This window comes from Bos grunniens, chromosome 29 (assembly GCF_055505025.1).
Source record: "Bos grunniens cultivar Pamir isolate PY7600 chromosome 29, Bosgru_T2T1.0, whole genome shotgun sequence".
In the NCBI taxonomy this organism is placed as follows: Eukaryota; Metazoa; Chordata; class Mammalia; order Artiodactyla; family Bovidae; genus Bos; species Bos grunniens.
This window is the reverse complement of record NC_141193.1, coordinates 26,443,531-26,469,680: the sequence shown is the minus strand read 5'-3', so window position 1 is coordinate 26,469,680 and position 26,150 is coordinate 26,443,531. Positions and strand designations below refer to the sequence as shown.

At 45.6% G+C, this 26,150-nt stretch overlaps 1 protein-coding gene and 1 long non-coding RNA gene across 9 annotated transcripts in view; one reads left to right on the top strand and one right to left on the bottom strand.

Annotated features, from left to right (window-relative positions):
- The window catches only part of LOC147342435 (uncharacterized), a 103,926-nt gene extending 78,166 nt beyond the window's left edge, over positions 1 to 25,760 (bottom strand). The window contains exons 1-3 of one of the 5 annotated variants that reach the window (XR_015157796.1): positions 24,448 to 25,760; positions 22,019 to 22,131; positions 16,675 to 17,189 (exon numbers count right to left, since the gene is read on the bottom strand). This is a non-coding gene — a long non-coding RNA (uncharacterized LOC147342435). Of the gene's footprint in view, positions 1 to 16,674; positions 17,436 to 22,018; positions 22,288 to 24,447 lie in introns of those variants that run through there. The other 4 variants (XR_015157794.1, XR_015157793.1, XR_015157797.1 and 1 more) reach the window with 4 other exon arrangements.
- On the top strand, positions 1,747 to 10,617 carry DBX1 (developing brain homeobox 1). Of its 4 annotated transcripts, XM_086384338.1 has the most exons (9): positions 1,747 to 1,765; positions 2,110 to 2,213; positions 2,447 to 2,666; positions 3,100 to 3,272; positions 4,003 to 4,394; positions 4,908 to 5,835; positions 6,462 to 6,563; positions 8,506 to 8,708; positions 9,121 to 10,617. In XM_086384338.1, the coding sequence occupies exons 6-9, from the start codon at positions 5,466 to 5,468 to the stop codon at positions 9,481 to 9,483; spliced, it is 1,038 nt and encodes a 345-aa protein (XP_086240464.1). In that variant the 5' UTR covers positions 1,747 to 1,765; positions 2,110 to 2,213; positions 2,447 to 2,666; positions 3,100 to 3,272; positions 4,003 to 4,394; positions 4,908 to 5,465; the 3' UTR covers positions 9,484 to 10,617. The 4 variants fall into 4 exon arrangements, with proteins under 4 accessions (XP_086240464.1, XP_086240465.1, XP_086240463.1 ...); XM_086384339.1 differs by lacking the exon at positions 1,747 to 1,765 and having other exon boundaries at positions 1,886 to 2,213; positions 5,185 to 5,835; XM_086384337.1 differs by lacking the exon at positions 1,747 to 1,765 and having other exon boundaries at positions 1,886 to 2,213.
- Positions 25,761 to 26,150: the final 390 nt, after the last annotated feature.

The window sequence follows — 26,150 nt, the reverse complement described above, 5'->3', positions numbered from 1 at the left end:
CTGCTCCCCAGCCGTGAGTCCTTGGGCCTGGAAGGAAAAACAGAATACATTTCATATTCTCTCTCTTCTCTGCCCCACCACTGACAAAAGTGGCCCTTTCAGGTCCAGAGAAAGATCCTGTATGATTTTCCACCGAGTGTGCCTGTCAGCCAACTTCAGCCTCTTTATCCAGAAAGATTCTGGGACAGGAAGTCAATAGTTCAGCTTGAGATAAGGAGAAAGAGGTGGGGGGGTGGGGACGCTAGGGTGGGGGCTGTGAGGAAATGGTTCATGGAGAGGGGGGCGCAAGGAGTAATTAGGCTGACATATGCACCGCCCAGGACCCAGGAGCCAAGCCAGGGAGGGTCACTTCCTGATTTACCCCTGGCGTTGGGGCACACCTCTTTGCCAGGGTAGAAGAGAAGTGTGCACTGGGAGCCACTAGGGTGAGATCGTGGGTGGGGTGCAAGGGCCCATTAGCCTAAGGGCTCTTAGAGGATCTCCAGATCAGAGACCTGAGGAGCAGAAGCCAAGTCGATCTGCCCTGAAGCCTCTAGCTCCCTCCACGATTCTTCCCTCCCCTCAGGCCTTGCCCCTGGTGCCCGGAAATGCAGTCTATGCAGTCTCCCGGGTCCTCCCTGCAGAGCTGAGGCCTGCAGTGGGGTGACAAAGAGCAGAGTTTTTAAACCTTAGAAGATCAGACATGAAAGGGACCTTAGAAAGCTTTCTAAGGCAATCACTGGTTTCCCACACAGGGACACCTAGGCCCAGGAGACAAGGACTTTCCCCCAAGACACACAGTAAAGTGAAACGGATCCAAATGTAAGTTAAAAGGATATTTAACCCCGCTGTCTTCTGAGAGCCAGTTAATCAAGGAAAGGCAAAAGCAATTTACTTTTAATGGGGGTGGGGGGAGGAGACATCAGCTTTGAAAAGAAGCATTATAAAATTAATTTCCAAGACAAGGAGGTTGGAGTAATGGAGAGAAAAAGCACTCAAGGCTCAGCTCACCAAAATTTCATTTTCATTATCTTGAATGGGCACAGATCGCCTCTGTCAACATTTCATGGTGCTACTATCGCTTGGCTGCAGGGCCCAAGTAGAGAGTTAAACTCCCGCCAAGCCGGGCCTGAGCACAGCTCTGTTCTAAAGAGATCCCCTTTCTTTGGGTTTGGAAAAAAAAAAAGAAAACACACACACACAAAAAAAAAAAACCCACAAAAAAACACAACACACAGTTAACCACCTGTCAGGGCTGAGGATACAATGAGGCTCTTGGAAAAAGAGCTTTTCATGCATGCGTAATATATTTGTTCAGCTATTCACTTAATGAAGCTGATAAATGTGATGCAAGACAATAGTCAAGTTAATCTATTTAGTAAAATGTTTTTGAGACTTTCAGCCTACGTTAAGGAGGGGAGCATTCAGCGACATTTTCATTTAAATGCGCTCATCTCCCCTCTTAGGCTGCACAAGGGGGTTCAGACAATCTAAGTGAATATAATTTCTTATAAATGTGTCTTTAATGGGTTTAATTCACCCTTGCCAGCTGTTTTGGGGGCTATTTTGTAAGAGCAAAACAAACCTTTCGGGCTTGGAAAGCTAGTTAAAATTAGTTTCGGTCAGCGAGGCCAAGCTATATTTCCTGCAAACCATCTGCTTGATTGGCACAATAGAAGGATTTTCAAGGAAAACGGGGGAGAGTGTGTGTGAAAGGAATGAAGGGTGGGGGGAGACGCTAGAAAGGGCTGGGGCAGCCGGTAGCTCCTTGTGGCCTATTCTGAAGGTGAACCCCTTAGAGGTGTCTTAATAGAGCGACTCGCCTAAAGAGCTGGGGCGGCAGGAAAGCTCTTTCAGCCCGAGCCTCGCTGCTCTCCTCCTTTGCCTCGCCCGTCAGCTCCTCCTTTTGCCCCGAGGCTCTAGAAGCCAGGAGGCGGGTGCTGATTCCGATGCCGCCGCAGCCCGCCAGCCCGCCAACTTGCAAAGCGCTCTTGGTTGGTAGCTCCCGTTGGGAGCTCCACGGCTTTGAACTCTGGCAAAAAGTGTGAACTTGGGGTCCCAGTCTTTCCGAAGCCACGTTCGTTATCTTTTAGGAGGGCAAGGAATCTGAAGTCACTCTTTACTTTGCAGACCTTTCACCTCCCCACTGGTGGCCTGTGCCTACCCGGGCTGGCGCTCGCGGTGAGACCCACTTTGGAGAGGGCGCGCAGCGGCCAGAGAGCTCCGAGCGTGGGGTAGGGACCGCCCTCTCTCCATGGCCCCCGGGAGTAGGGGTGGGGTGGAAACCCCAGACGGGTTCCAGGAGTCCTTTCTGCCTGCCCAGGGAGGCTCGGACAGCTTTGGCCGGGAGGCCCCGGGAGCCCCGGCTCCCTCTGCCGAGGCCTCCCCAGGCGAGCGGTGCGCCCGCGGCACAGACGAGGGCCTTCACCCCAATCCGAGCCTCCGATTCTCTCTTTTCCCCAAAAAGAGAAACAGAAAACCCCGTTCTGGGAGAGAGGATGCAAATGACTTCTCTGAAATAAACTCGAAGATAACGACATTACAATGAATGGCAGGACGCACAAAACCCCGTGGGCCCAGGTCAAACGGCATTAGTCACAGGTCTTAGACGCAGCGCCACGCCGCACCGCGCAGCCCCCTAGGCTATGGCGGAGTTTGAAAAGACGCGTTCAAGGAGATCACTTCAAGTAAGATCCTTTCGTCTGATTTCTTGCTTCCTTGGGATTTACTTTGCCTTTTCACGGGCGCCAGCCCTCACCCCGCCCTCACTTTTCCTCTTTGGCGCCTTAGGGATGCTTTAGGAAGCTATGGAGATGGAGGCCGAGAACACGTGGATCGCAGCAAGGGGTTGACCCACCTTCCAAAAAGTGTCAGGCCCCCCTTTTTAAAAGAAGAAACGTTAGTAGTAGTCAGTCTAGTGTGAGGCAGGATGGTCAGAGTGTGTGTGTGTGTGTGTGTGTGTGTGTGTAAGGGTGGGGATCAAGGAGCGGCTCTATGGGCACGATACTAATTGTAAAAACTACACCAGGGAAATATTAATACCCCAGATGGAGAAGAAGTTTAGAGAAGGGAGAAGGTTAGGAAGGCCCTAGACTGGCTTTGAGTCCTTTCTTCCCTCAGAACAAAATCCTGCAAAAGTAGACTGTCTCCAGTAGGCTGCAGTCAGAAGCTCTAGCTCTGAGCCCTCTTACTTGATGAGAAACCCAACACGGGGGTATGGAAGGAAGAAGGGAAGGAACACAGGAGAAGAGGAGGAAAGGACTAGAATGAAGAAGAGGAGAAAAAGAAGAGAGGTGAGAGGGAACGCACAAACCAGAGCTGTTCTTTCTGCTTCCAGAAAGCAGTTGGTAGGAGGGATGATATGGAATGAAAACTTTGTGACAATGTGAGAGCACAGATGTTCAAATACTTTAAACCCTTTTCTCCCCTATTTTATGGCAAAATTTCTAAAAGAGGAACATTTGAAGTTTTTCAAATATGTCTCTCTTTCAATTCCAGGGGATTCCAGTTAACTTCAGCAATGCATTTTCCCTATTTAAGTAGCCATTTATTTAAAAGATGCTGTTTCCTGAGTGGTTTTCCACCTCCTGCTCCCCAGAATGCCTCCATAAACAGCCTTGGGCTCAGAAACTCCATACTTGTGTCCTCTTGGAGCATTAATTCGGCTCCAAGCCCAACTCTAAATAACTTTTTAATTTGAATCAAGGGAGAGCTTTAGCGGGCTCTATTTCTGGTTTAATGTGATATAAATCACAGATGCACTTTTATTGAATGGTTAAAGCAGCGACATGGAGATCATTAACACAAAACGCCCTGAACAAAACCATCGAGAGAAATAAAGCTGGTTAATAAGATTTTTGAGAAAGCTTTGTGTTAAAAAGCAAAAAGGAAAACCAGCTGAAGGTGACAGTTAGTTCATGGTTAATAGGATCAGGGCGGCCTGGCGGGGCTGCACACTTCTCTTTGGGGAGGTTCAGCCACACTAAAGAAATGAATGGGACATTTAACACATCTGTTATCTAGCCGAGGAACGGAATTGAGACTCAGCACCACCCCAGCCCCAACCCAGAGGAAAGCCAAGTGCAGTCTACAGGAAGATTCTGATTTGAGGTACCAAATGAAGTAAGAATCGTCTTTCCTGGTGTGGACCAACATTTTTGGGGACCTCACCCTTCGCTCTGTTTTCACTCATTTGTACATTGCCGTTGTTAAGAAGCAGCAAAACTATGCCCGGGGAAGTGCTGGCAATGGGTAGGACCCTCTCAGGACAAATTCCAAACTTCTGCTGCTGTGGTTTTAAAAGTCCATGCTTTGAGTTTCAAGCGAAACGGCCAAGGGCTCCTAGAGGTTGGGAAAGAGCCAGCGGAGCACCCAGAGCCTTCAGGTCTCCTTGCACAAGTCAGCTTCCAGCAGAGGTAAGCCCTGGGAAATGGAACCCTGCCACCTTGCCCCTTTTCGAGGCTCCCCTCTCATCCTCCTCTGGGTTAGCTGTGGTTCATTCCTCTGTGCCACTTCTAAAGACAGGATACTGAAAATTGTTTTCTAAGTTGCAGGGGTTTGCAGGAGAATCATATTACTGTTCAGGTATCACCAACTCTCTCAATTAGTTTCCCAACATGAAATAAACCAAGAACTCCCTCTTCCGACCCCCGAGGGATGCCCATTCAATAGCTCCAAAGCATCGATTTCAAGTTTCCCTAGTATTTTAGAACAGCACTCCTCTACTCCACGTTTATTTAACCCACCCCTCACAGCTGCTTTATGCCTCAGCTGGGGTAATGTATAGGGAGGGCAGAGACCGAAGAAGGAGTATATTTTTATGTTCATTGACTTGAAATTTTTCATTGCCCTCTGCACAAGGGGGGAGGATTATTTTACTGATTGCCTGGAGATGAGTTTCTATGAATATTTATTGATTTATTTTCCAGGCTCAGCAGGGGAGCTGCAAATAAATTTAGTGTGTTCTCTAAATAATTCCTTTTCTATAAGGCAAGATGTCATCTGAAACTTCTAAATAGGCATTTAATTAGCCCGGGTGTTGCTCCAGAACAAAAACTCCTGGCGAGAGCTTCGGGGGCGCACTGTATTGCAAAGAGGCGGTCGATATGCAGAATTGATGCGCGCCAGCCTTTGTTGCCGGCCCATTGTGCGGGCCATGCTTATGAAGACTAATCCAATCATAAATTGCACCCCTGCGCCAATCAGATCGCCCAGAGCCTCCGGCGAATGAAGCTCGAGTGGAGAACTTTGTTGAACTTCATTGTCAGAGCTGTCACTTTTCAAAGCGCTTTAACGGGCAGGCCACTATAAAACCATCACCTCGACGGGAGGACTACGGAGGACTCGCAGACGCCCAAGTAGGATCGTTCCTTAAAGACGTTTGCTAAGCCCAAGAGAGAGGGCACCACGGGGGTGGGAGGGGTGGGAAGTCAGGCATTTACCTCCTGGCCATTTGAAGAAGTTTTTCGGCCCGCCCTGCGCCTAAAATGATGTTCCCTGGCCTCCTCGCGCCCCCCGCCGGGTACCCCAGCCTCTTGCGCCCCACGCCCACCTTAACGCTGCCCCAGTCCCTGCAGTCGGCATTTTCCGGTCACTCGAGCTTCCTGGTGGAGGATCTGATCCGCATCAGCCGACCCCCCGCCTACCTGCCCCGAGGCAGCGTGCCCACCCCCAGTATGTCGCCCCCTAGGCCGGGGGCCCCTGCGGCTCTCACAGACACCGGAGCCTCGGACCTGGGCTCCCCGGGCCCGGGCAGCCGGCGGGGCGGCTCACCGCAGACCGCCGTCTCCCCTGCCAGCGAGCCCACGTTTCTGAAGTTTGGAGTGAACGCCATCCTTTCCTCGGCGCCCAGAACCGGTAAGTGAAAGCAAAACGCTGAGGGCTGTTCTGTTCTGGCCTCAGTTTCCCTTATGCAGCGGGTACCCACGCACACAGCAGCGCACACACTTAACACAAGATCCCCGAGGACCCAGGTCAAGCAATGTGACACGTAGGTCCAGACGATTCCCAGAAAGGAAAGCCGCCAGGTTCGCCCCACCCTCAGAATGAATGTGAACACCTGCAGTTTGAGCGCGCACAGTACCTGGTGCAGGGAAATCGAGCGCACGCCCCTGGGCCTCTGCGTTTCTGCCCTCCAGCTTCTGGAAGCCCGTTTCTTAAACCCAAGACAACATATTTACTAGCTTAACAAGTATTGTGGGTCTGCAAGTCTTTTCTCCCCCGCTCCAATTCTACCCATCTTGTTTGTGCCTAGGATGATATTGGGGGGGGAGGTGGGTAAGCGACTGTGAGGACTATGGGGAGAGTTCCACAGATGAGACAGTGTTAGGGAAACATTTATTTTACTCTTTCATTGAGGAAGAAGCCTTTGAAACCAGCCTAAGATGTAATCATGTCATGTGTTCACTGTCCTGTACAATAATCAGGTGACCTAATCAAATTCCCTGTCTTCCTCCTTCTGTTCCTCCTTCCCTCACTCCCAGAAACGTCTCCCACCTTGCTCCAGAGTGTCCCTCCCAAGACCTTTGCCTTTCCCTACTTTGAAGGCTCTTTCCAGCCTTTCATCAGATCTTCTTATTTCCCAGGTAAGTCTCGTCCCCCTTCCTTTCAGGAGGCTGGAGTCACCCCAGCCCCACCCCATCGCTCCCTGCCCCGAAGCCATATTTCTCCGTCCACCCCACGGGGTTACGCTCTGGTTCAGAGGTTGCGAGACGTACAACATTCACGAATCCGTCGCGCCAATTTGATGCCCTATTTAGCACAAGCAGTGACTGCTTGACACTTTGCACCAATTCCCTGCTCTACAAATTAGCAGGAATTGTCATGGTCCCAATTTGAGGCGGTTCCCTTCCCGGCGCGGAACTGTTGGCATCCCTTCACGCCGCCGTTTTCCCACAGAGTCAGTGCACTTGGCCACGATTCCCCACAAAGGTTTCAGCACCATGACCAATTGGTCAGCTCCTCCGGGCAGCCACACACAGACCAGCCCTCGCCCCTCCGAGCCGAGGAGAGACACCTACCAGCCGGGGCTAATTTCTCTTTAAAACTCATTCAGGGCTTCGGGCTTTTCACAAGACCACATGGGGTGCCCTCTTGTGTGGGATGCCTGGGGTCGCCCGGGGGAGGGGGACTAGATCCTCCCACACCCCCAACCCTCTATTTCCAGCCCGACTTCCCAAATCATACCCTCCCCCCACCGCCAAACCGTTTTAAAGACCGTAGAACTCGTAAAATTGGAAGTCGGAGGGAGGTCCATAATTGGGTCCCAGTTTAAAGGAGAAACACCTTAAGCAGGTTCCACGAAGTTTTCATCCTGCAATCCCAGTGATGACTCAAAACTCTACAGCTGGTCAAGACTGAGGAGATGGGAACTCTTATAAAGGGAAGGGAGACTGGGTATGGTCGGGGGTGGGGGGCGGTGAGTAAAACCTCGACAGCACTTCCCAATATCAGCGAAAGAAACACGCAATTGATTTTTGAAAGGGGGAGAGAGAATTCACCAACCGTCCCCCCTCCCACCATTCATGCTGTTGCTGCTAATGGAATTTGCTCCCTTTCTCCCCCAGCTCAATGCTCTAACAAAAACAACCCGAGCTTTATAAATAGCTTTTCATGTCCATTTAATGAAAATGATTCGGGGAAGAGAAGCCTCTGCCATCAGTATTCTCCCAATGGTCTTGGCCTGCAGTTGTGTTTAGTTTGAAAGTGTAAATCTCTTTTGTCCCAGTAATATATGGCTTTCGCTGCTTGTCCTCAGTCTTTTTCTGTTAGTTCATTACTACACAATTACCATTCACGCTTCATTAGAGTCTCTGTTTCTTTTGGGTTTTTTTTTTTTTTTTTTTCCTCCCTTAAAGCGAAACTCTCCCCCACCCTCCTACCCCCTCCTTTTATCATGCCAATACCCATTGGGAAGCGGTCAATGTGCTAATTAGCTGCCACTTTTCATGTATTCGGGCCGAATTCTTTACGTTTTGCGGATGAGGGGAGGAAAGATTATTATAAAAAAGATGAATACTGATTGGATTTTTCCAAAAATAAAAAAATCCAAAGCGGATTTTCTCCTAACAAATCAGTAAAGCACCTCATTTTCATCCAAAGAATGCAAAAGCCACCAATGTGCTAAAAGCTTAGGGGGGAAACCCAAGGGGCCTCGGCTGGCTATTTTATTTTTACTTTTGTAACTTATTTTTTTTTTCTCCTGCTATATTAGCTGATGCACGCAGGTTTGGTTTCCCTGAGACCGTTGAATGGAAAAACGAAACAGGCTATTGTGGGGGTTGTTTTCTGTGTTTCCGTGGTTTTACCTAATCCGGGTTTGCACGGTTGAAAGGGAAAGTTATTTGGGCGGAAAGCGCCTTTCACTCTCGCAGGTTTGTAGGTTCGTAGCCTATTCTCCAGGGGGAGAAAAAGGAGAGCTTTAAAGAGACGAAGGATCAGAAAGCAAAACCAAAGGAAGCCGCAAAGGAGGGGCGGACGGGGCAGGACACCGCCCACTCACTCACCTAGCACTCCTGGCCTCCGCAGCGTCCTCCAGCGTCGTGCCCATCCCGGGGACCTTCTCCTGGCCACTGGCCGCCCGCGGCAAGCCTCGCAGGGGCATGCTGCGTCGAGCCGTGTTCTCCGACGTGCAGCGCAAGGCGCTGGAGAAGATGTTCCAGAAGCAGAAGTACATCAGCAAGCCGGACCGCAAGAAGCTGGCGGCCAAGTTGGGCTTGAAAGACTCACAGGTGAGGGCGGTCTCCCCGTAGCCCTCCCCCCCTCTCCCCCCCCCGCCAGGCATGGTCTAAATGGGAGGGTTCTAGGAAACCGTTTAGGTTCCAGTGTACAGATGCGGTCAGGACTAGAGAGGATGAAAGGGGCGAGAGCCGGCTTCGCGGAGGCTCCTCGCGATAGATAGCCACTCTCCCTGCCCCGTCTCTCCCAGGCTCAGCAGCGACCCCACCCCCGCCCACCTCGGCCAGGTACCCTAAGACCCGGCGAGAGATGCGTGAAGTGGGTGGCGGGGATGAGATTGGGGGCTGAATGGAAAGTGCCACGTGGCGTCCCAACTCACTTTAAGGGGTGGGGAGCTGGCAAAGACGGTGGCGGGGGCTCCGCGCTAACCTCCCCTCTCCCCTGCTCTCACCCCTTTGGCCCCAGGTGAAAATCTGGTTTCAGAACCGACGCATGAAGTGGCGGAACTCCAAGGAACGCGAGCTCCTGTCTAGCGGGGGCTGCCGCGAGCAGACCCTTCCCACCAAACTCAACCCGCACCCGGACCTCAGCGACGTGGGCCAGAAGGGTCCCGGGGACGATGACGACGAGGAGGACGAGGGCCCGGGCAGCCCCCGCCCCCGCCTGGTCTATCACGCGGCCCCCGCCGACCCTCGGCACCTGCGGGACCCGCGGCTGGAAGCGCCGCTGCCCACCTCGCCCGCGCGCTCAGGCAGCCCGGACAAAGCTTCGGACTTCTCCGACTCCGAGGACGACGAGGAGGGCGAGGAGGAGATCACGGTGTCTTAGACGCCCCCGCGCCCCCCGGGGTACTGATTACAAGTGCTTTGAAACTGAAGAGGTGGGATTCGGTGCGTGTTCACTCGGCCCGCTGCCGCTCGCTGCTGCAGAAGTCACCTTGTCCGAGGGCACCCTGGCCCCTTCCGTTGCCCCAAACGACATTTCTTTCCCCTACACCCCTCCCTCAACAGCCCTCTCCGCACAAGTTAAATTTAGGTCTTGGTCCCAGCCTTAACTCTTCCACAAGGGGTCCTGTCTATCGTGTTTTATTGCAAGCTATCTTAAACACAGTTAGGGGTGTTCACTCCTACAGCCTGGCTTAAGCTGTGTGCCAGGCGCTACTGGCTGCAGCAGCAACAACCTTGTAAGAAAGCCTGTATGAAGCAGGAAACCGAGACAGGATATCTCACAATATCAAGCCTATAACTTCAAGACCCCTGACTTCCCAGACCCCTCTACATCCCCATCTTAGGTAGCAACCACATCCTAGCCAACTCCAAACTCTGGTGACCCAGTCTTCTATAGCAATGGCCTTAGAAAGCTCAAGAACTAAAAAACAAACAAACAAAAAAAACCCCACAAACCTGTGCCTTCTGGTCTAAGGTACTGCATAAACACTAAATCTTTTCCGTGTGTCCTATTCCCAGTGCTCTCTGGGCAAAGAAGTGAGATCTCTAAATGGGAGGAAGAGTCAAGCTGTATTTCTGTCCGTGTGTTTTAAAGTATTTTCTTTACTATTTCAGCATCTATGGTATATGAACCAAGCATTCTCCCTTATGCCCTTTTATCATGACTAGGGATGTTCCACTGAGCATTGGGCCTGAGGTGAACAGATAGAGACCCACAAGCCTCTTTGATTTTTTTTTCATGGAACTTTGCTGTCTTTGCACAGCTTTTATGAACTGTACACTATTTTGTACACGTGTATGGATATTTTATACCAAGGTTATTATGAATGATATAAAGAACTGACTAGATTTCCTCTTTCTTTTTCACAATGCTTTTTAAACTTTAAAAAGGTAGCTGTTTAATTGCATAACTTATGAAGAAATTACTTATTTTGTATTTTTACTGTGTACAAATTTTTATATATGTATATATGTATTAAATAAAAATGCCAAATAAAAAGTAGAATGGACACAATGATCAAGCAATATCCCTAACTCACAGATTGTTAAAGCTATTCCAGTCTGAGGAATGGAGCTATTCTGGTCCAAGGGCCGCTGGAATTTACAGAAGGTATGCTCATATTCCAGAGGGACAGGCACATGTCTAAAGCACCCAATTAGTTAGAGGTCAAGCTAGGACTAGAAGCCATTTTTGACTCTCAGGCCAGTGCCTTTTCTGCTTCCCTGAACCATTGTTGTTGTGCTGTTTGGTCAGTTAACAACTCTTTGCCACCCCATGGACTATAGCCCACCAGGCTCCTCTATCCATGGGATTTTCCAGGCAAGAATACTGGAGTAGGTAGCCATTTCCTTCTCCAGGGGATCTTCCTGACCCAGGGATCGAATCTGAGTCTCCTGCATTGCAGGCAGATTCTTTACCATCTGACTCACCAGGGAAGCCCTACCATAGAATAGCCAAATTCACTATGGTTACAAGTAAAATAGCTCCAATGAAGTGACACCAACAAATTGAGTCTGGAGTCATCCTTCTCCCCTACTCTGGGGACTGAACTGATAGACTAAAATAAATCAGTGAAAGTCACTTTAAATGGTTCAAGTTTGCAATGGTTTTTCTTTCCCTCCTTGAAGGCATATTTTCCTAGTCCCCAGGAAAGCTCGAAGCTGGTTTTGATTTTTGTGTAGGAACTGATTTTATTAGCAATATCATCTACAGGCAGTACTAGGGAACCTGATACAGGTTCTGGGGCTCCCCACTGAAACTAAGTTCTTTCAAGATGGACTGTCAGCAACAATGATTTATTTAACCAGCAACCAGTGAATAGCATCAGTTAGAACTCTGGCAAAGGCTCTGTGCCCTTGGAGAGACTGATCTCTGCCATATGGGTCACACAGACACACAGTTGGTTATTATGCTAACATATACTCTGACAAAAGTGAAGTGTCACAGCTGAAACTCCAATACTTTGGCCACCTCATGTGAAGAACTGACTCATTTGAAAAGACCCCGATGCTGAGAAAGATTGAGGGTGGGAGGAGAAAGAGACGACAGAGGATGAGGTGGTTGGATGGCATCACCGACTCAATGGACATGAGTTTGGGTAAACTCTGGGAGTTGGTGATGGACAGGGAGGCCTGGCGTGCTGTAGTCCACGGGGTCACAAAGAGTTGGACACGACTGAGTGACTGAACTGAACTGAACTGATACTCCGACAGCCTGGAAAGAAGTTGTCAAGCTTAAATTTCAGTAGTTTGTATTATATTTGAAATTTGAATATATTTTATTCTCAACTCTTTTCAGGAAAAAAAAAAACAAGCCCCCCTCCATGCTAAGGTTAGGATATCCTCCCCTGCTGGGCCCATGCATGACACTGGGGATCACTTCAGTGCCATGGGAATTTGGAGCAAAACTGATCTTAACTATCATAATTATCTTACTTCAAGAAATATCCCACATTTCCCCCTCAACACATATGAAAATGTTAGCATGGTGTCCTGCATATGGTAGGCATGCAATTTTTCAGACCGGAAACCCTTTCTGCTCTGAATAATTCAGGCTATTTTCTCCTTTTCTCTGCTGTTGCCCAGAGGGATATCTAGAGATGGAATCTTGACCAGAAATGCCCCACCTTTCCCTCTCTGCCAGTTCAAGCCTGCAGTTATTACTTACAGTGAAGAACTATTTGCCAGCATGGGGATGGAGTCATGTCCACATCAAAGTAGTCTAGCGGCACACCCATATGCATACCAGCATGATCTTTAATAGTCAAGAGGTATTCGTGTTCACATCACTCCCATTATTCACAACAGCTTTTGCAACCCAAATATCTATCAATGGATAAATAGAGAAAAAGTGGTATACACACACAATGGAATATTATTCCACTTTAAAAAGGAAAGGAATCCTGTCACATGTTCTCATGTCAACATGAATAAATTTTAAGAACATTACGCCAAGTGAAATAAGCTAGGAGTAAAAACGCAAATACCATATCATCATACTTATATGAGGTATCTAAGATAGCCACATTCATAAAAACAAAAAGTAAAATTACAGTTGAAGAGCTGGGGTCATAGGGAAATAGGGAGTTGTTCAACAGGTACAGAATTTCAGTAATATTTCAGTATTGGAAAAATAACTCAAATGTTCGAAGATTTAAAATTCCAGGTCAAAATTATGGCAGGCAAGTGAAAAAACTTGAGGTAAAAAATATGTGTGTGTGTGTGCGTGTGTGTGATGTGGCTTGCAGGATCTCAGTTTCCTCTCCAGCAACTGAACTGATGCCAGGACAGTAAAAGCCTAGAGTCTTAACCACTAGGCTACCAGGGAAGTCCCTGAGGTAAGCAATATTATCATAAGGCCATGTAAAATTCAAACCAAAAAGTATTCTGTGATGTAAATAAAGTTTTTTTCTATGTTAATAAAAGTTAACTTTTGGGGTAAGCAGCCCGAGGTGACCTCTAAAAATGATGTGCTATTCACTTGACCCAGAAAACCCCACAAAATCAAGCAAAGCAGAGGTTCAAATCCTTGTGTTCACTTTAAGAACACTCATGAAACCGCCCAGGTCCTTAAGGGTATCTGAAAAGTCACCAAGTATCTGAAGGATGTCACTCTACAGAAGTGACATATGCCATTCCATTGTCAGTAGGTTGGAGTAGGTAGGTGTGCACGGGCCAAATAGTGGGGCTGGACACAGGGTCTGTGGCCCAGAAAGAGCGCTGGATTTTTACTGCACATGCTCAAAAATGCAGAGAGTAAAGCTGAACTGAAGGGCTTAGATGTAGATTCTCTGCTCACTGAGCACATCCAGGTGAACAAAGCCCCCAAAATAGGGGCTCACGGTGGGATTAACCTGTACCTGAGCTCTCCCTACCACACTGAAACGATCCTAACTGAAAAAGAACAGAGTATTCCTAAACCAGAAGAGGAGGCTGCACAGAAGAAAAAGATATTCCAGAAGAAACGGAAGAAAAAAAACTTACAGTCCGGGAATAATGTCGCAAAAAATAAATGCAAATGAAATTTAAAAATAAAATAAAAGTTAAGAAAATCCAGAAAAGGAAAAAAAAATACTCTGGATTTTTTTTTCTTTTAATGTATGCTATTCCTCTACATGCACAAAGTTTTACTTCCTGAGGATTACAAATGGCACATTTTTTTAAAATTTAATTTTATTTAACTTTACAATATTGCATTGGTTTTGCCATATATCAAAATGAATCTGCCACAGGTACACATGTGTTCCCCATCCTGAATCCTCCTCCCTCCTCCCTCCCCATACATATTTCAATGAAAATGGCACATTTTGGCTCTAAGTAACTCCTTTAGCAGAACTTCACAAGGGTGAGTACCTAGTGTTATGCATAGTCCCTAACACATATTAGGTGTTTGATATGTGTTGAGTACGTAAATAAATTAAAAGGAGGGATGGAGACCCTCTAGAGTCTAAACCATATGTCTGAAAGCTCTAAATCTTTCAAATGAGTTGAAGGGCTACTTAGACCAATAATAAAGTAAAAGAAAAACACTAAATTAACTGGTCAGATGTGTTTTTAAAAACCAAACCAGGGACTTCCCTGCTGGTCCAGTGGTTAACTCTCTCAGCTCCCAAAGCAGGGGGCCCAGGTTCGATCCCTGGTCAGGGAACTAGATCCCACATGCTGCAACTAAGACCTGGTGCAGCCGAATAAATGAATAAATATTTGAAAAAATAAAAAAAATAAAAACCAAACCAATTACTTTAGTCCAAAAGACTAAAATAGTTATAAACCGAAGAATAGTAAATACTAACAGGAAAATTTTTGTTTTGTTTTGAGCACCTGTGACAGGCATGCATTCTGCTAGGGGCCTTACACATTAGTGCTTCTCAAACTTTAAGGAGCATAAGATCACCTGGGGATCTCATTAAAATACGGATCATGATTCAGAGTATTTAGCATTGCTAACCCCTGTTAACGGTTTACCTGACAGCTCAGTTGGTAAAGAATCTGCCTGCTGTGAAGAAAAGCCCAGTTCGATTCCTAGGTTGGGAAGATCCACTGGAGAAGGGATAGGCTACCCACTCCAGTATTCTTGGGCTTCCCTGGTAGCTCAACCGGTAAAGAATCTGCCCGCAATATGGGAGACTTGGCTTCGATCCCTGAGTTGGGAGGATCCGCTGAAGAAGGAGAAAGGTTACCCACTCCAGTATTCTGGCCTGGAGAATTCCAAGGACTGTATAACCCATGGGGTCACAAAGAGTCAGACACGACTGAGCAACTTTCACTCACCCTTGTTAGTCCACAGATCACACTTTAGCAAAGATTTACAAGAAGTTTTATCCTTACAGTAACCCGTCTAACTTAGAAATTATTATCCCACATTACAGATGGATAAACTGAGGCCAGGAGTTTTGGTAATTTCCCCCTGCTTACCTCAGCCAGAATCCAAATTTAGGTGCCTCTAACCTTAATACACCATCCTGCTTCCTTGACTAAACTGGTAAAAACCCATTTAACCAAACTCCAACCAACAGGTACACTTAATAGAGTTTTAGGCTTTTTAATATTCTGCAGTTATAAGAAAAAAATTAACGGCTATTTAAAAACTTTTCTTATCCACCTGAATCTCTCTTATCACTAGCCCTGCTCCCTGAACCTAAACCAGTGATCCTCAAACTGCAGTGCCTTACAGTACCCTTTACACTGTTAAAAATCATTGAACATCTAACAGATTTTTTTTGTTTCTGTTTTATCTATTAATACTTTTGGTGTAAGAAATTAACACTGAGAAAAAATTTAAATGCTTATGTGCTTGCTGTGCTAAGTCACTTCAGTTGGGACCAACTCTGTGACCCTATGGACTATGTAGCCCACCAGGCTCCCCTGCCCACGGGATTCTCCAGGTAAGAATACTGGAGTGTGTTGCCGGGCCTTCCTCCAGGGGATCTTAGAGTAACAAATGGAAGTAATAAATGCTTATTACTTCATTTTAAAACAATTTTGTTAAATAGTCATATAAACACCATATTTTACAAAAGGTAAATATTGATATATACAAAACAAAAAAGTCAGAAGACTGACACTTTAAATTTCTGCAAAGCTCTTTAATGATTGGCTTAATAGGAGACAACTGAATTATCTATTTATACAATCTATTACAATAGGAATAAAACTTGGCTTCATAGAAATATGCAATTGGAAAAGAAGTATTTGATTAACCTTATGTGATTGTGGCTCTTTGATACAAGAGCAAAACTGGACAAGCGGTATTTTTTAAAGGTTAGTAGCAATTTGAAATCCAAATTCCTTTTGGGATTTCCCTAGAGGTCGGTGGATACAAATCTGCCTACAGGGGACATGGGTTTGATCCCTGGTCCATGAAGATCCCACACGCCATGGAGCAACTAAAGCCGTCGTGCCACAACTACTGAGCCTGTGCTCTGCAACAAGAGAAGCCATCGCAGTGAGAGGCCTGGGCACTGCAGCTAGAGAGTAGCCCCTGTGCACAGCAACGAACACCCGGCACAGCCAAAAATACAATAAATCTTCAAAAAAATGGAGTCCTGGGGACTTCCCTGGTGGTCCAGTGGCTAGGACTCCATGCTCTCAAAGCAGGGGGCCTGAGTTCGATCCCTGGTCAGACAGCTAGATCCCACACGTCACAACTAAGACCCAATACAGCCAAATAAATATAAATAAATATTTTTTAAAAATGAAGTCTCATGAAGAACGTGGCTAGTTCAACCGCACAAGTGCTTTTCCTTAAGTAACCATCACATTTCGGGATGTAGCAGAAATACTTCATGCACACTTCCCCTGTCATCATACAAGGCACTAAAAGGATTACAAGCATTGGAATTTGATAACATTCATTCTTTTTCCTGCCCCACCAAGCACATTCTTAATGGAAACTGGCTGTCTTTGGGCAACAGTCAGCAGAGAAAGCAATGCCCACTGGCGTAGTGTAGCACCCCTGCCTTGATTTGTGCCAAGGTGCCAGCACTTGTACCAACAACCAGCTTTGAGCTGTCACTAAAAACGTCAAGGTGGTGGTTGAATAAAACCTAAGATTCAAAAAGGTATTCAACACTTTAAATATTTCAGCAAGCTTTATGTCTGTTGTCGAGCATTTCCAGGTATTCTTTGATGATTATCTGTTTTGAATACTAAGTAACACAGAATAGGATGTCTGGGCAGCTGTGCAGATCTGTCCATTTTCAAAGCAAAAGGTACAGTTTTGCAGATGATTTATTAACTCTGTCTTTGATGAGTTACTCTATCATTGGAAACGGGCACCACCATGATTTCTTTTACTGACTGTTCATCCAGCAGGTGTTCAGCATTGTCGGCTTTACAGGGTTTTAATTAGTCTCTCAGCGGTAGAGGGTAGTTCCTTAGCCAATGCAAGACGCTAAGTTACTCAGTGAGTTACTCCAGTGGCCTTTCTGTTTCTAGTCTGAAAATCTGTAACAAACTGTTCTTAATTCTCAAACAGTGTCTTTTGTTTTTGTTTTAAAAAGGCAATTCAGTTCCTTTCTTTACAGTCTGAATGATTGATCTCAGAATGATGTACAATTTAATTGGAACCATCTACTCCCAAATGGTCTGTTGTATAAAACAAGAAAGGCCAAATATTACAAAATTAACTTTTACCATATTTTCTTTCTTTTTCTACTGTTTCATCCAATTTTCATTTTTGTTTTTTGGGGGAATGGGAGTAGTATATTCCTGCCTTCCTTGAACTCTGATATGTCATTTTTATCGGTTTTAGCATCTTCAGAAGTAGACAGTGCAGCAATGGACTGAGAAAGTGACTCTTTTAGTCTCCATTTCAAAAGTCAACAATTCACCCTTAAATATAAGAAAAATATATTGCACATTTTCTTTCATTTAAAATAAAATATAAAATTATAAAATAATAGTAGTTTTTGGCAAAATCTCACAGAGTGGAACATTTTCCAAAAATTTAAAAATATTATTGCTAAACAAGACAACCACCTGTACTTCTTATGGTTCTGCATAGATGCAAGGAAAATATGGGAATTTCAAAACAGCAATTTACTGGATGATAATAAGGTTACAGATGTCATAGCAGGTATAACTGAAGACAGCTGTAAAAGCACAACAGAAGTACTGAGAAAAAAACTAAGTTAATCACTAAACATATACATAAATCTAAAGTCACCGCCTTAGAAAATTCTAAGAAACACAAGACTCCCATTAGCCGTGAGGAGACACCACGGCACATGCAGCCTCTATTGTACAGAAAATCCCACTGTGTGCTATGGGAGGATCTCGGGGGCGCCCAAGGGTCCCACATCACACTTTGAGAGTCCATCCTTTAAACATACAAAGTGTTTTACTAGAGGAGAGATGGAAGGGAACTACTGGGTGGGGTCAAAAAGCTTGTTCGGGCTTTTCCGTAAGATCGTACAGAAAAACCTGAGTGAAATTTTTGGCCGACCTAATATTTGGCTAAGCTCAAACCACTCCCACTTAAAAACTCAGACGCAACCCCAGCTGGTGCCTTCCCCAAGTCCTCAGTTTGCTCACTCCTCTGTCAATTCTTCCCTTCCCTCCAGATATCCTCGATCCATCTTCAGCCCATCTTTCTCATTAGCACCTCCCTATCAGCATAGATACGTGACCTTCCCTGCAATGTGCCCTGAAAAATCTCGTTCCTCTTCTGTTCCCCTCTAGCTACTGCCGGATGTCTCTCAGCCCCTCAAGCTGGAGAAGCCTCATCCTTGGGCTCGTCACCCTCTGTATTTCTCTTAATGTAGATATTTCCCAAGATTTTTATCTTTAGTCCCTGATGCCACTTCCTTTACGAGTTACGCCAGTGATCTCCCCCTCTCTGTGGTTTGATGGGGCACCTGAGAGAGTCAATTCCCAGGGAGGTTGATAAGAAGTCCAGGGTTCCCCAGGAGATAGGGGTCTGGAGTTCTCAAGGAGGAGAAAAGGACAAACATTTTTTTCTACATTGCTTTGTCTTAGTCAATATAAAAATGTATCTTGCTCAAGGACATGTTTCTCCTTAACAAGAAACTTCTGACTAATCCTGTCATCTTAAAATGTAAGTTGTGGGAGTGGGTCTAGCAAGATCTTTACAACCTTGAGACATTCTTTTGACTTATTGTAAAACCAGTTAAAAAGTATAGAGCTCCCTTGCTAAGACTAGACAGGGTGGACACTGTCCGTTCCCCTTCTGATGTCTATGTCAGAAGCTTTCTTTGTCCCTTTTTCACTTTAATAAAACTCTGCTACACAAAAGCTCTTGTGTGATCAAGCCTGGTCCCTGGTCCCAAAGCTAAATCTTCTTCTTTGGAGATCACGAATCCAACATCTTTCACCATAAGCTATCACACCCCAACATGGCACTCAGACATCTCTCCCCTCAGCTCCAGACCCAGACAGTCAGCAGTCTTTGGATACCTGCCCTCAGGTATCCTAAGAACCTGTTAAATTCCACCATGCCCAGGTCTACTGGCATATTTTCTAGTTGCAACACTCCATTCAAACAAAGCAAAAACAAAACAATTAAAAAACTTCACCAAAGTCTTGTCCATAACTCCAAGAAAGCCTTCATTTCTCTTGCTCAAAAATTAGAGACAAGTGCCATTCCCCATCTCTTCCTCTCATCCATTCCATACAAGGGATCAACCTCCAAGGTCTGTCCTGGTATGTAAGTCCTTAAGAGATTTTCTACTGTTCCTTCCATTCTCACTGCCTGTCTTAAATAAAAGCTATTATTGTTGTTGCTGTTATGTTGGTTATTTCAGAGGATCGTACTCTGTGCTAGATGTGGTGATTAGCATTTTATGTACATTATTTCCCTTAATCCACCATGACTACTTTAAATCCCATTTTACAGATGAGGGAACAGACTCATAGATCTTGGTTATCCCCTTTTCCCAGCATTGAGAGCATCTGAGAATGTTTTGTGGAGAAATCTGCCCCAGGTCTTGAAGGATGGTATGATTTTTATGGCATAGGAAGAGGAAACCATATAGAGGGAAGAATGTGGCTGAGTGTGTTTGTGGTCAGTGACATTAAGGTGTTTTTATTCAGCGGCAATGAACTGAAACAAGCAGTCCCTGAGTAAAACATTTCCAAAATGCCTTGCTCCCTTTCTTTAAATATAAAAGAATAACTGTAATGGCTACTGAGTCCTAGTATGCAGGGCATATTGCTAACACTTTCATTTACTTTGCAACTCACATTTACTACAAACCCCCATGGAAGCATCAATACCTGCATGCAAAGAACAAGAAAATGAGGGTGCATAACTTTCACCTAATTACTGAGATGGCAGAGACTCCAGCACAATCTCTTTCCACTAAGGGCAGTGGCACCACAGAATGCAAGCCTCCGCTCCTTCTCCTCACTCCACTACCAATCGCAGCCTCTACGTAGGGTCCTTCGGGTAGATATTCATGCTTTCTTTTAAAAAGTGTCTTTAGCTGGAGACCCACAGTCTGAATTTGGAAAGATGTTGTTAAATAACTATAAAAAGGTTTTTCTATTATCTTCCAATTAAAAACAAATAAATTAAAAAAAATTTTTTTATGGAACCTATCTGGCTGTCCAGTGGTTAAGACTCCACACTCCCAATGCAGGGGGCACAGGTTCGATCCCTGGTTGGGGAACTAAGATCCTTTCATGCTGTATGGTGTGGCTGAAAACACAAAAAAGAAATGGTTTTCCTGGCAAAGACCTGTAAGCCTGCAAACTTATGCTCTCAAAAAAAAAAACAAAAAAAAAATGGTTTCCCTGTTTTTACATTTGTGTTTGGTTTTTTTTTAATGACTTTGATGTTGATGCAAAACAATCCCAGCCAGGGGAAAGATGGGGAGCAGGGATAAACTGGGAGTTTGGACTTGACATACACTTGTACTTAGTCATTCAGTTGTGTCCGACTCTCTGATCTCTGTGACCCCATGGGCCGCAGCCCACCAGGCTTCTCTGTCCATGGGGATTCTCCAGGCAAGAATACTGGAGTGGGTTGCCATGCCCTCCTTCAGGGAATCTTCCCAATCCAGGGATCGAACCCAGGTCTCCCGCATTGCAGGCAGATTCTTTACCATCTGACCTACCAGGGAAGCCCATACTACTACTGGAGTGGGGTGCCATTGCCTTCTCCAATTTATATATACACATACTACTATATTTAAAATATATAATCAACAAGGACCTACTGTATAGCACAGGAAACTCAATATTCCCTAATAACCTAAATGGGAAAACAATTTGAAAAAGAATATATGCATGTATAAATACAACTAAATCACTTTGCTAAACACAGAAACAAATACAATATTGTAAATTAACTATACTTTCATAGAAAAATTTTAAAAAACATTTAAACAACAAACAAAAAAGCAAAACAATCCCAATCAAATATGATCCCAGGACAGAAAAAGGACAGTAGGTACAACTAAGGCAATCTGAATAGAGCTTTGATTTTAATTGATAATAATAATAATATACCAATATCGCTCTTTAACTGTGACAAATGTACCATAGTGAGATGTTGACATTAGGGAAGATAAGTGATGATACAGGAACTCTGTACTATTCTTGCAGCTTTGTAGATATCTAAAACTATCCGCCAATAAAGTATTTCTTTTAAAAAAATCCAATGTGTTTGTATAGATGTGTTGTGAAGGAGAAAACAGGACCACATTCTTTACAGTTTAAACAGAAGTACTATTAGAGTAAGGTGATTATTAAAAGGAAAAGCGAAGTTTCAATTCTTTCTTTGGTAATCCACACAACAAAAGTGTGTACCCCACCCCCCTGCCCAAACCCAGTGGGGCTGATGATTCTATTATTTAACCCACTCATCCCTACTCCCCCTTCCAAGCCCCACCATCAGAGTAATGCCTCCTGGAATTCTTTTTGGCACCAACATCTTGTTTTAGGAACATGTTTAGACTGTGATTAAAAGAGGATTATTTACACCACGTAGGCATCCAGAGCAAAGGAGCAGGCCACCTCCTGCACTTTTCTTAACTTTTCTGTAAATACCACACCCCAGCCATCACCAGCAAACTAAGCCAAGCAGATCAAGGGGCAAGGAAGGGAAGGTTTTATTGTTCTTAGCAAAAAACTTTCATTTCAGCTAGCAGCTGCCACTAAACTCCTCATTCTTAATTCAAAAGGACTCATTTACTGGAACTGATGGTGTACGTAGCGCTAAAGTTTGTATGCCAAGAAAACCCTCCGTTTACAGCTGTATAATGGGAGGAAATGACCAGGAATCAACAGTTATTATTAACAAGGCCTTGGACAGACCAGTTTACAGAGGCCTACTTTACATTCAGGTATTTGAGAAAGTAGGTTCTCATTCTAAGTTCTCACATCATGTTTTCTCCACCTCCACAGCAAATTAACCCCTCACATTTGTTCATAGTTTAAAAAGTTGACCTTACCTCATCTCGTTTGATTTTCACCTCAATCCTATGAGATAATCAGGGCAGGCTTCATTTTCCGCATGTTCCCCATAGGCTCAGAAAGTTGATTGATTTCCCCAAGGTGGCACAGCCTGTAAGCAGTTAAGATGGTACTTGAACCAAAGTTTCTTAACTCTAAACCGGGGTTCTTTCATTTGACAGGTATTTACTGAGTTCCTTCTGTGCGTCTGGATCTCTGGTTGCTCCTGAGGATGGACTGATACTTGAAACAAGCAGGGTCCTTGGTTCTGGAGAAAGCAGGAGAGGGAGAGACTGACCAAGTCAGTGAACAGATGTATATATAATTACAAATTGTGATGAGGATTATAAGAGAAATAGAGCACAAAGCGAGCTAAGGGAAAGCCTCTTTAAGGAGGTGACATTTTAGCAGGTACTAGTTGGGCACATCGGAGAAGGCAATGGCACCCCACTCCAGTTCTCTTGCCTGGAAAATACCATGGACAGAGGAGCCTGGTAGGCTGTGGTCCATGGGATCGCTAAGAGTCGGACACGACTGAGCGACTTCACTTTCACTTTTCACTTTCATGCACTGGAGAAGGAAATGGCAACCCACTCCAGTGTTCTTGCCTGGAGAATCCCTGGGACGGGGGAGCCTGGTAGACTGCTGTCTATGGGGTCGCACAGAGTCGGACATGACTGAAGAGACTTAGCAGCGGCAGTGGGGCATATACTGTGGGAAGGATGCTCCAGATGACATATGACAGAGACAGCAAAGGGCTTGACGATGGAGAAAGGAATCAAGAGACATGCAGCGGTGAAAAAGAAGTGGAGTCAGAGGATGCCCCTCAGCTTTGTAGGCCTGTTAAAGGGCTTCAATTTCATGCTACATAAGGCAGGAAAGTACTGAAGGGTTTTTAACACAGACTGACATGGCTTGGCTCAGTTTTTTTAAAAAAATCATACTGAACACTAGGTGAAAAATGGATCGAAGAATAAACTGGTTCTACCTCTAGGCAAGAGTGGAAGCAGAATGATCAGTTGGCAAAACTTAGAAATTATGGTAGGGGAATTCCCTGGAGGTCTTGTGGTGAGAACTTGAAGCTTTCACAGCCGAGGTTGTGGGTTCAATCCCTGGTCAGGGAACTAAGATCTAGCAAGCCTCAGGGACCAAAATAATGACAACAGTGAAACAACAAAAAAATTTAGCTCTGCCTACTCATTAAAGAAAGGAAAGAAACCATGGTGCTGGAGAAGACTCTTGAGAGACCCTTGGACTGCAAAGAGATCAAACCAGTCAATCCTAAAGGAAATCAACCCTGAATATTCATTGGAAGGACTGATACTGAAGCTGAAGTTCCAATACACCAATACTTTGGCCACCTGATGTGAAAAGCCAACTCATTGGAAAAAACCTTGATGCTGGGAAAGATTGAAGGCAGGAGAAGGGATGACAGAGGACGAAATAGTTGGATGGCATCACCGACTCAATAGACATGAGTCTGAGCAAGCTCTGAGAGATAGTGAAGGACAGGGAAGCCTGGCGTGCTGCAGTCGGTGGGGTCACAAGGAGCTGGGCAAGACTTAGCGACTGAACAACAACAGTGGTGACTTGGACTAGGGGGGTGACAGTGAGGGTGAAGAGAGGGTGAGGGCCAAAAGGATCCACAAGCTGTAGGAATGAATGAAGTATGGAAGGTGATGAGGACCAAGGAGTGAACTGTATTGTTTAGTGAAAAAAATCAGCCACAGACTCATACATGAATTCACTTATGGGAAAGAAAGATACACGTGTTAATAAAGACTCCAAAAGGGTATCTAGCTTGAGCTAGGTCAATTTTGGATGTGAGAAAAATCCCAAATAACAAAGGTTTCACTGCCTCCTATACAATGTTATGAACCTCCATCCATAGTTTTGCAGGGACTCTGCTGACCAGATCTAATCCCTTGAAACTACTCATCAGCAGTATGCATATTCCTCTCCTGTATACAAGTTCTTTGGGGTTGGAACAGCATCTCAGGCCTTCTCTGTCTTAGGGTCTCTGATATAATGACTTATAATAAGAAATATATATTTGGTCTTTGTCCCCCTTTCTGACACAGAGTTCCTAAAACCCTCACAATCTCCTAAGTGGTAAGAGAGTGTCTTGATATCTATAACAAACACCTTTCAACCACATCCGAGTTTATGTTAATAAGGTGACTTCTGGAAAATACCTAAGAATGGGACCACAGGAACCAACCACGGCAATTAAAAGGTAGGAGCTTTAAGTCCCACTCCCACCTTTGGGGAGGGGAGAAGGGCTGGAGATTGAGTTCAATCACCAATAGCCAATGATTTAATCAATCAACTTACATAACAAAGCCTGCATAAAAGCCCAAAAGGAAGGGGTTCGGAAAGTTCCTAGGCTGGCAAAAAGCCTAGAAGATCCACACCCCTTTTTACATACCTTAGTCCGTGTATCTCTTCCATTTGGCTGTTCCTGAGTTGTATTCTTTTATAGTAAGTCAATAACCTAGTAAGTGGGGCTTCCCAAGTGGTGCAGTGGTAAAGAATCGGCCTACCTATGCATAAGACTTAGGTTTGATCCCTGAGTAGGGAAGATCTCCTGGAGTAGGAAATGGCAATCTGTTTCAGTATTCTTGCCTGGAAAATTCCATGGACAGAGGAGCCTGAAGGGCTACAGTCCGTGAGGTTGCAGAGTCAGACACAAATGAGCACACACACACTCTAATAAGCAAACTGGTTTCCTAAGTTCTGTGATCCACGCTAGCAAATCAATGGAAATCAAGGTGGGCGAAATGGGGACCTCTGATTTACAGCTGCTTGGTCAGAAACACAGCTGAAGACCTGCACTTGCAATTGGCACCTGAAGTCTTGTGGGGCTGAGACTTGCTCCTGGCAGCTGACATATCTGCAAGTGAAGAGCATCAGCATTGAGTTGAATTGAAGGACTGCCAGCTGGCATCACACGGTTACTTCCTGTGGGAAAACACTCCCCCATATTGGAGGGTCCCAGGCAAAGAACTGATGCTTTTGAACTGTGGTGCTGGAGAAGACTCTTGAGAGTTCCTTGGACTGCAAGGAGACCAAACCAGTCCATCCTAAAGGAAATCAGTCCTGAATATTCATTGAAAGGACTGATGCTGAAGCTGAAGCTCCAATACTTTGACCACCTGATGCAAAAAGTCAGCTCATTAGAAAAGGCCCTGACGCCAGGAAAGATTGAAGGCAGGCAGAGAAGGGGAGCAGTTTATGGGCTTGGGAAGAGTTGGACACGACTGAGCGACTTCACTTATACTTTTCACTTTCATGCATTGGAGAAGGAAATGGCAACCCACTCCAGTGTTCTTGCCTGGAGAATCCCAGGGACAGGAGCCTGGTAGGCTGCCGTCTATGGAGTCGCACGGAGTCGGACACGACTGACGTGACTTAGCAGCAGCAGCAGAGAAGGGGAACAACAGAGGAGGAGATGGCTGGATGGCATCACCAACTCAATGGACATGAGTTTGAGCAAGCTCCAGGAGATGGTGAAGGACAGGGAAGCCTGGTGTGCTGCAGTCCATGGGGTCGCAAAGAGTAGGACATGACTGAGTGACACGAACAACATGTCACAACACCAAAGCGGACATGAACAACAAAGCGGCTGTTCTGGCAACCAAACTGCAGAAAGGAGCAAACAGGAGAAGAGTCGGTCTTTTTCTTTGAGGGAGTATCTCTGCAGTTGCACACACCAATTCCACTTCTCCATCTCAAGCCAGAACTCAGTCACACAGCTGCAGACAGCTGTGTGGGAGGGAAACGTTACCTAGCAAGGGCTTGCTGCCTAACACGCATAGAAGCCAATACCATGAGAGAGTGAAGTCGCTCAGTCGTGTCCGACTCTTAGCGACCCCATGGACTGCAGCCCACCAGGCTCCTTCGTCCATGGGATTTTCCAGGCAAGAGTACTGGAGTGGGTTGCCATTGCCAATACCATGGCACTGGCTTTTGAGAAAAGAAAATGCTTGATTAGGGGGTCGACTGACAAGGAGACAGGAGGCCGGGATCAAAGCTGTCTGCCCTATCCAGGGTTAAGTGAATTTTGAACTTGGAAGCTGACTGGCTAGTCTGGAATCAGTCCACCTATGGTAACATTGCTACTTGTACTGC

What these genes read in the sequence shown, in the direction of transcription:
- DBX1 (XM_086384338.1), top strand. Translation starts at nt 5,466, where the DNA reads ATGATGTTCCCTGGCCTCCTCGCGCCCCCCGCCGGGTACCCCAGCCTC. An exon ending in CAGATCTTCTTATTTCCCAG is followed by an intron (nt 6,564 to 8,505) that starts GTAAGTCTCGTC and finishes TGGCCTCCGCAG; the next exon opens with CGTCCTCCAGCGTCGTGCCC. An exon ending in TGGGCTTGAAAGACTCACAG is followed by an intron (nt 8,709 to 9,120) that starts GTGAGGGCGGTC and finishes CTTTGGCCCCAG; the next exon opens with GTGAAAATCTGGTTTCAGAA.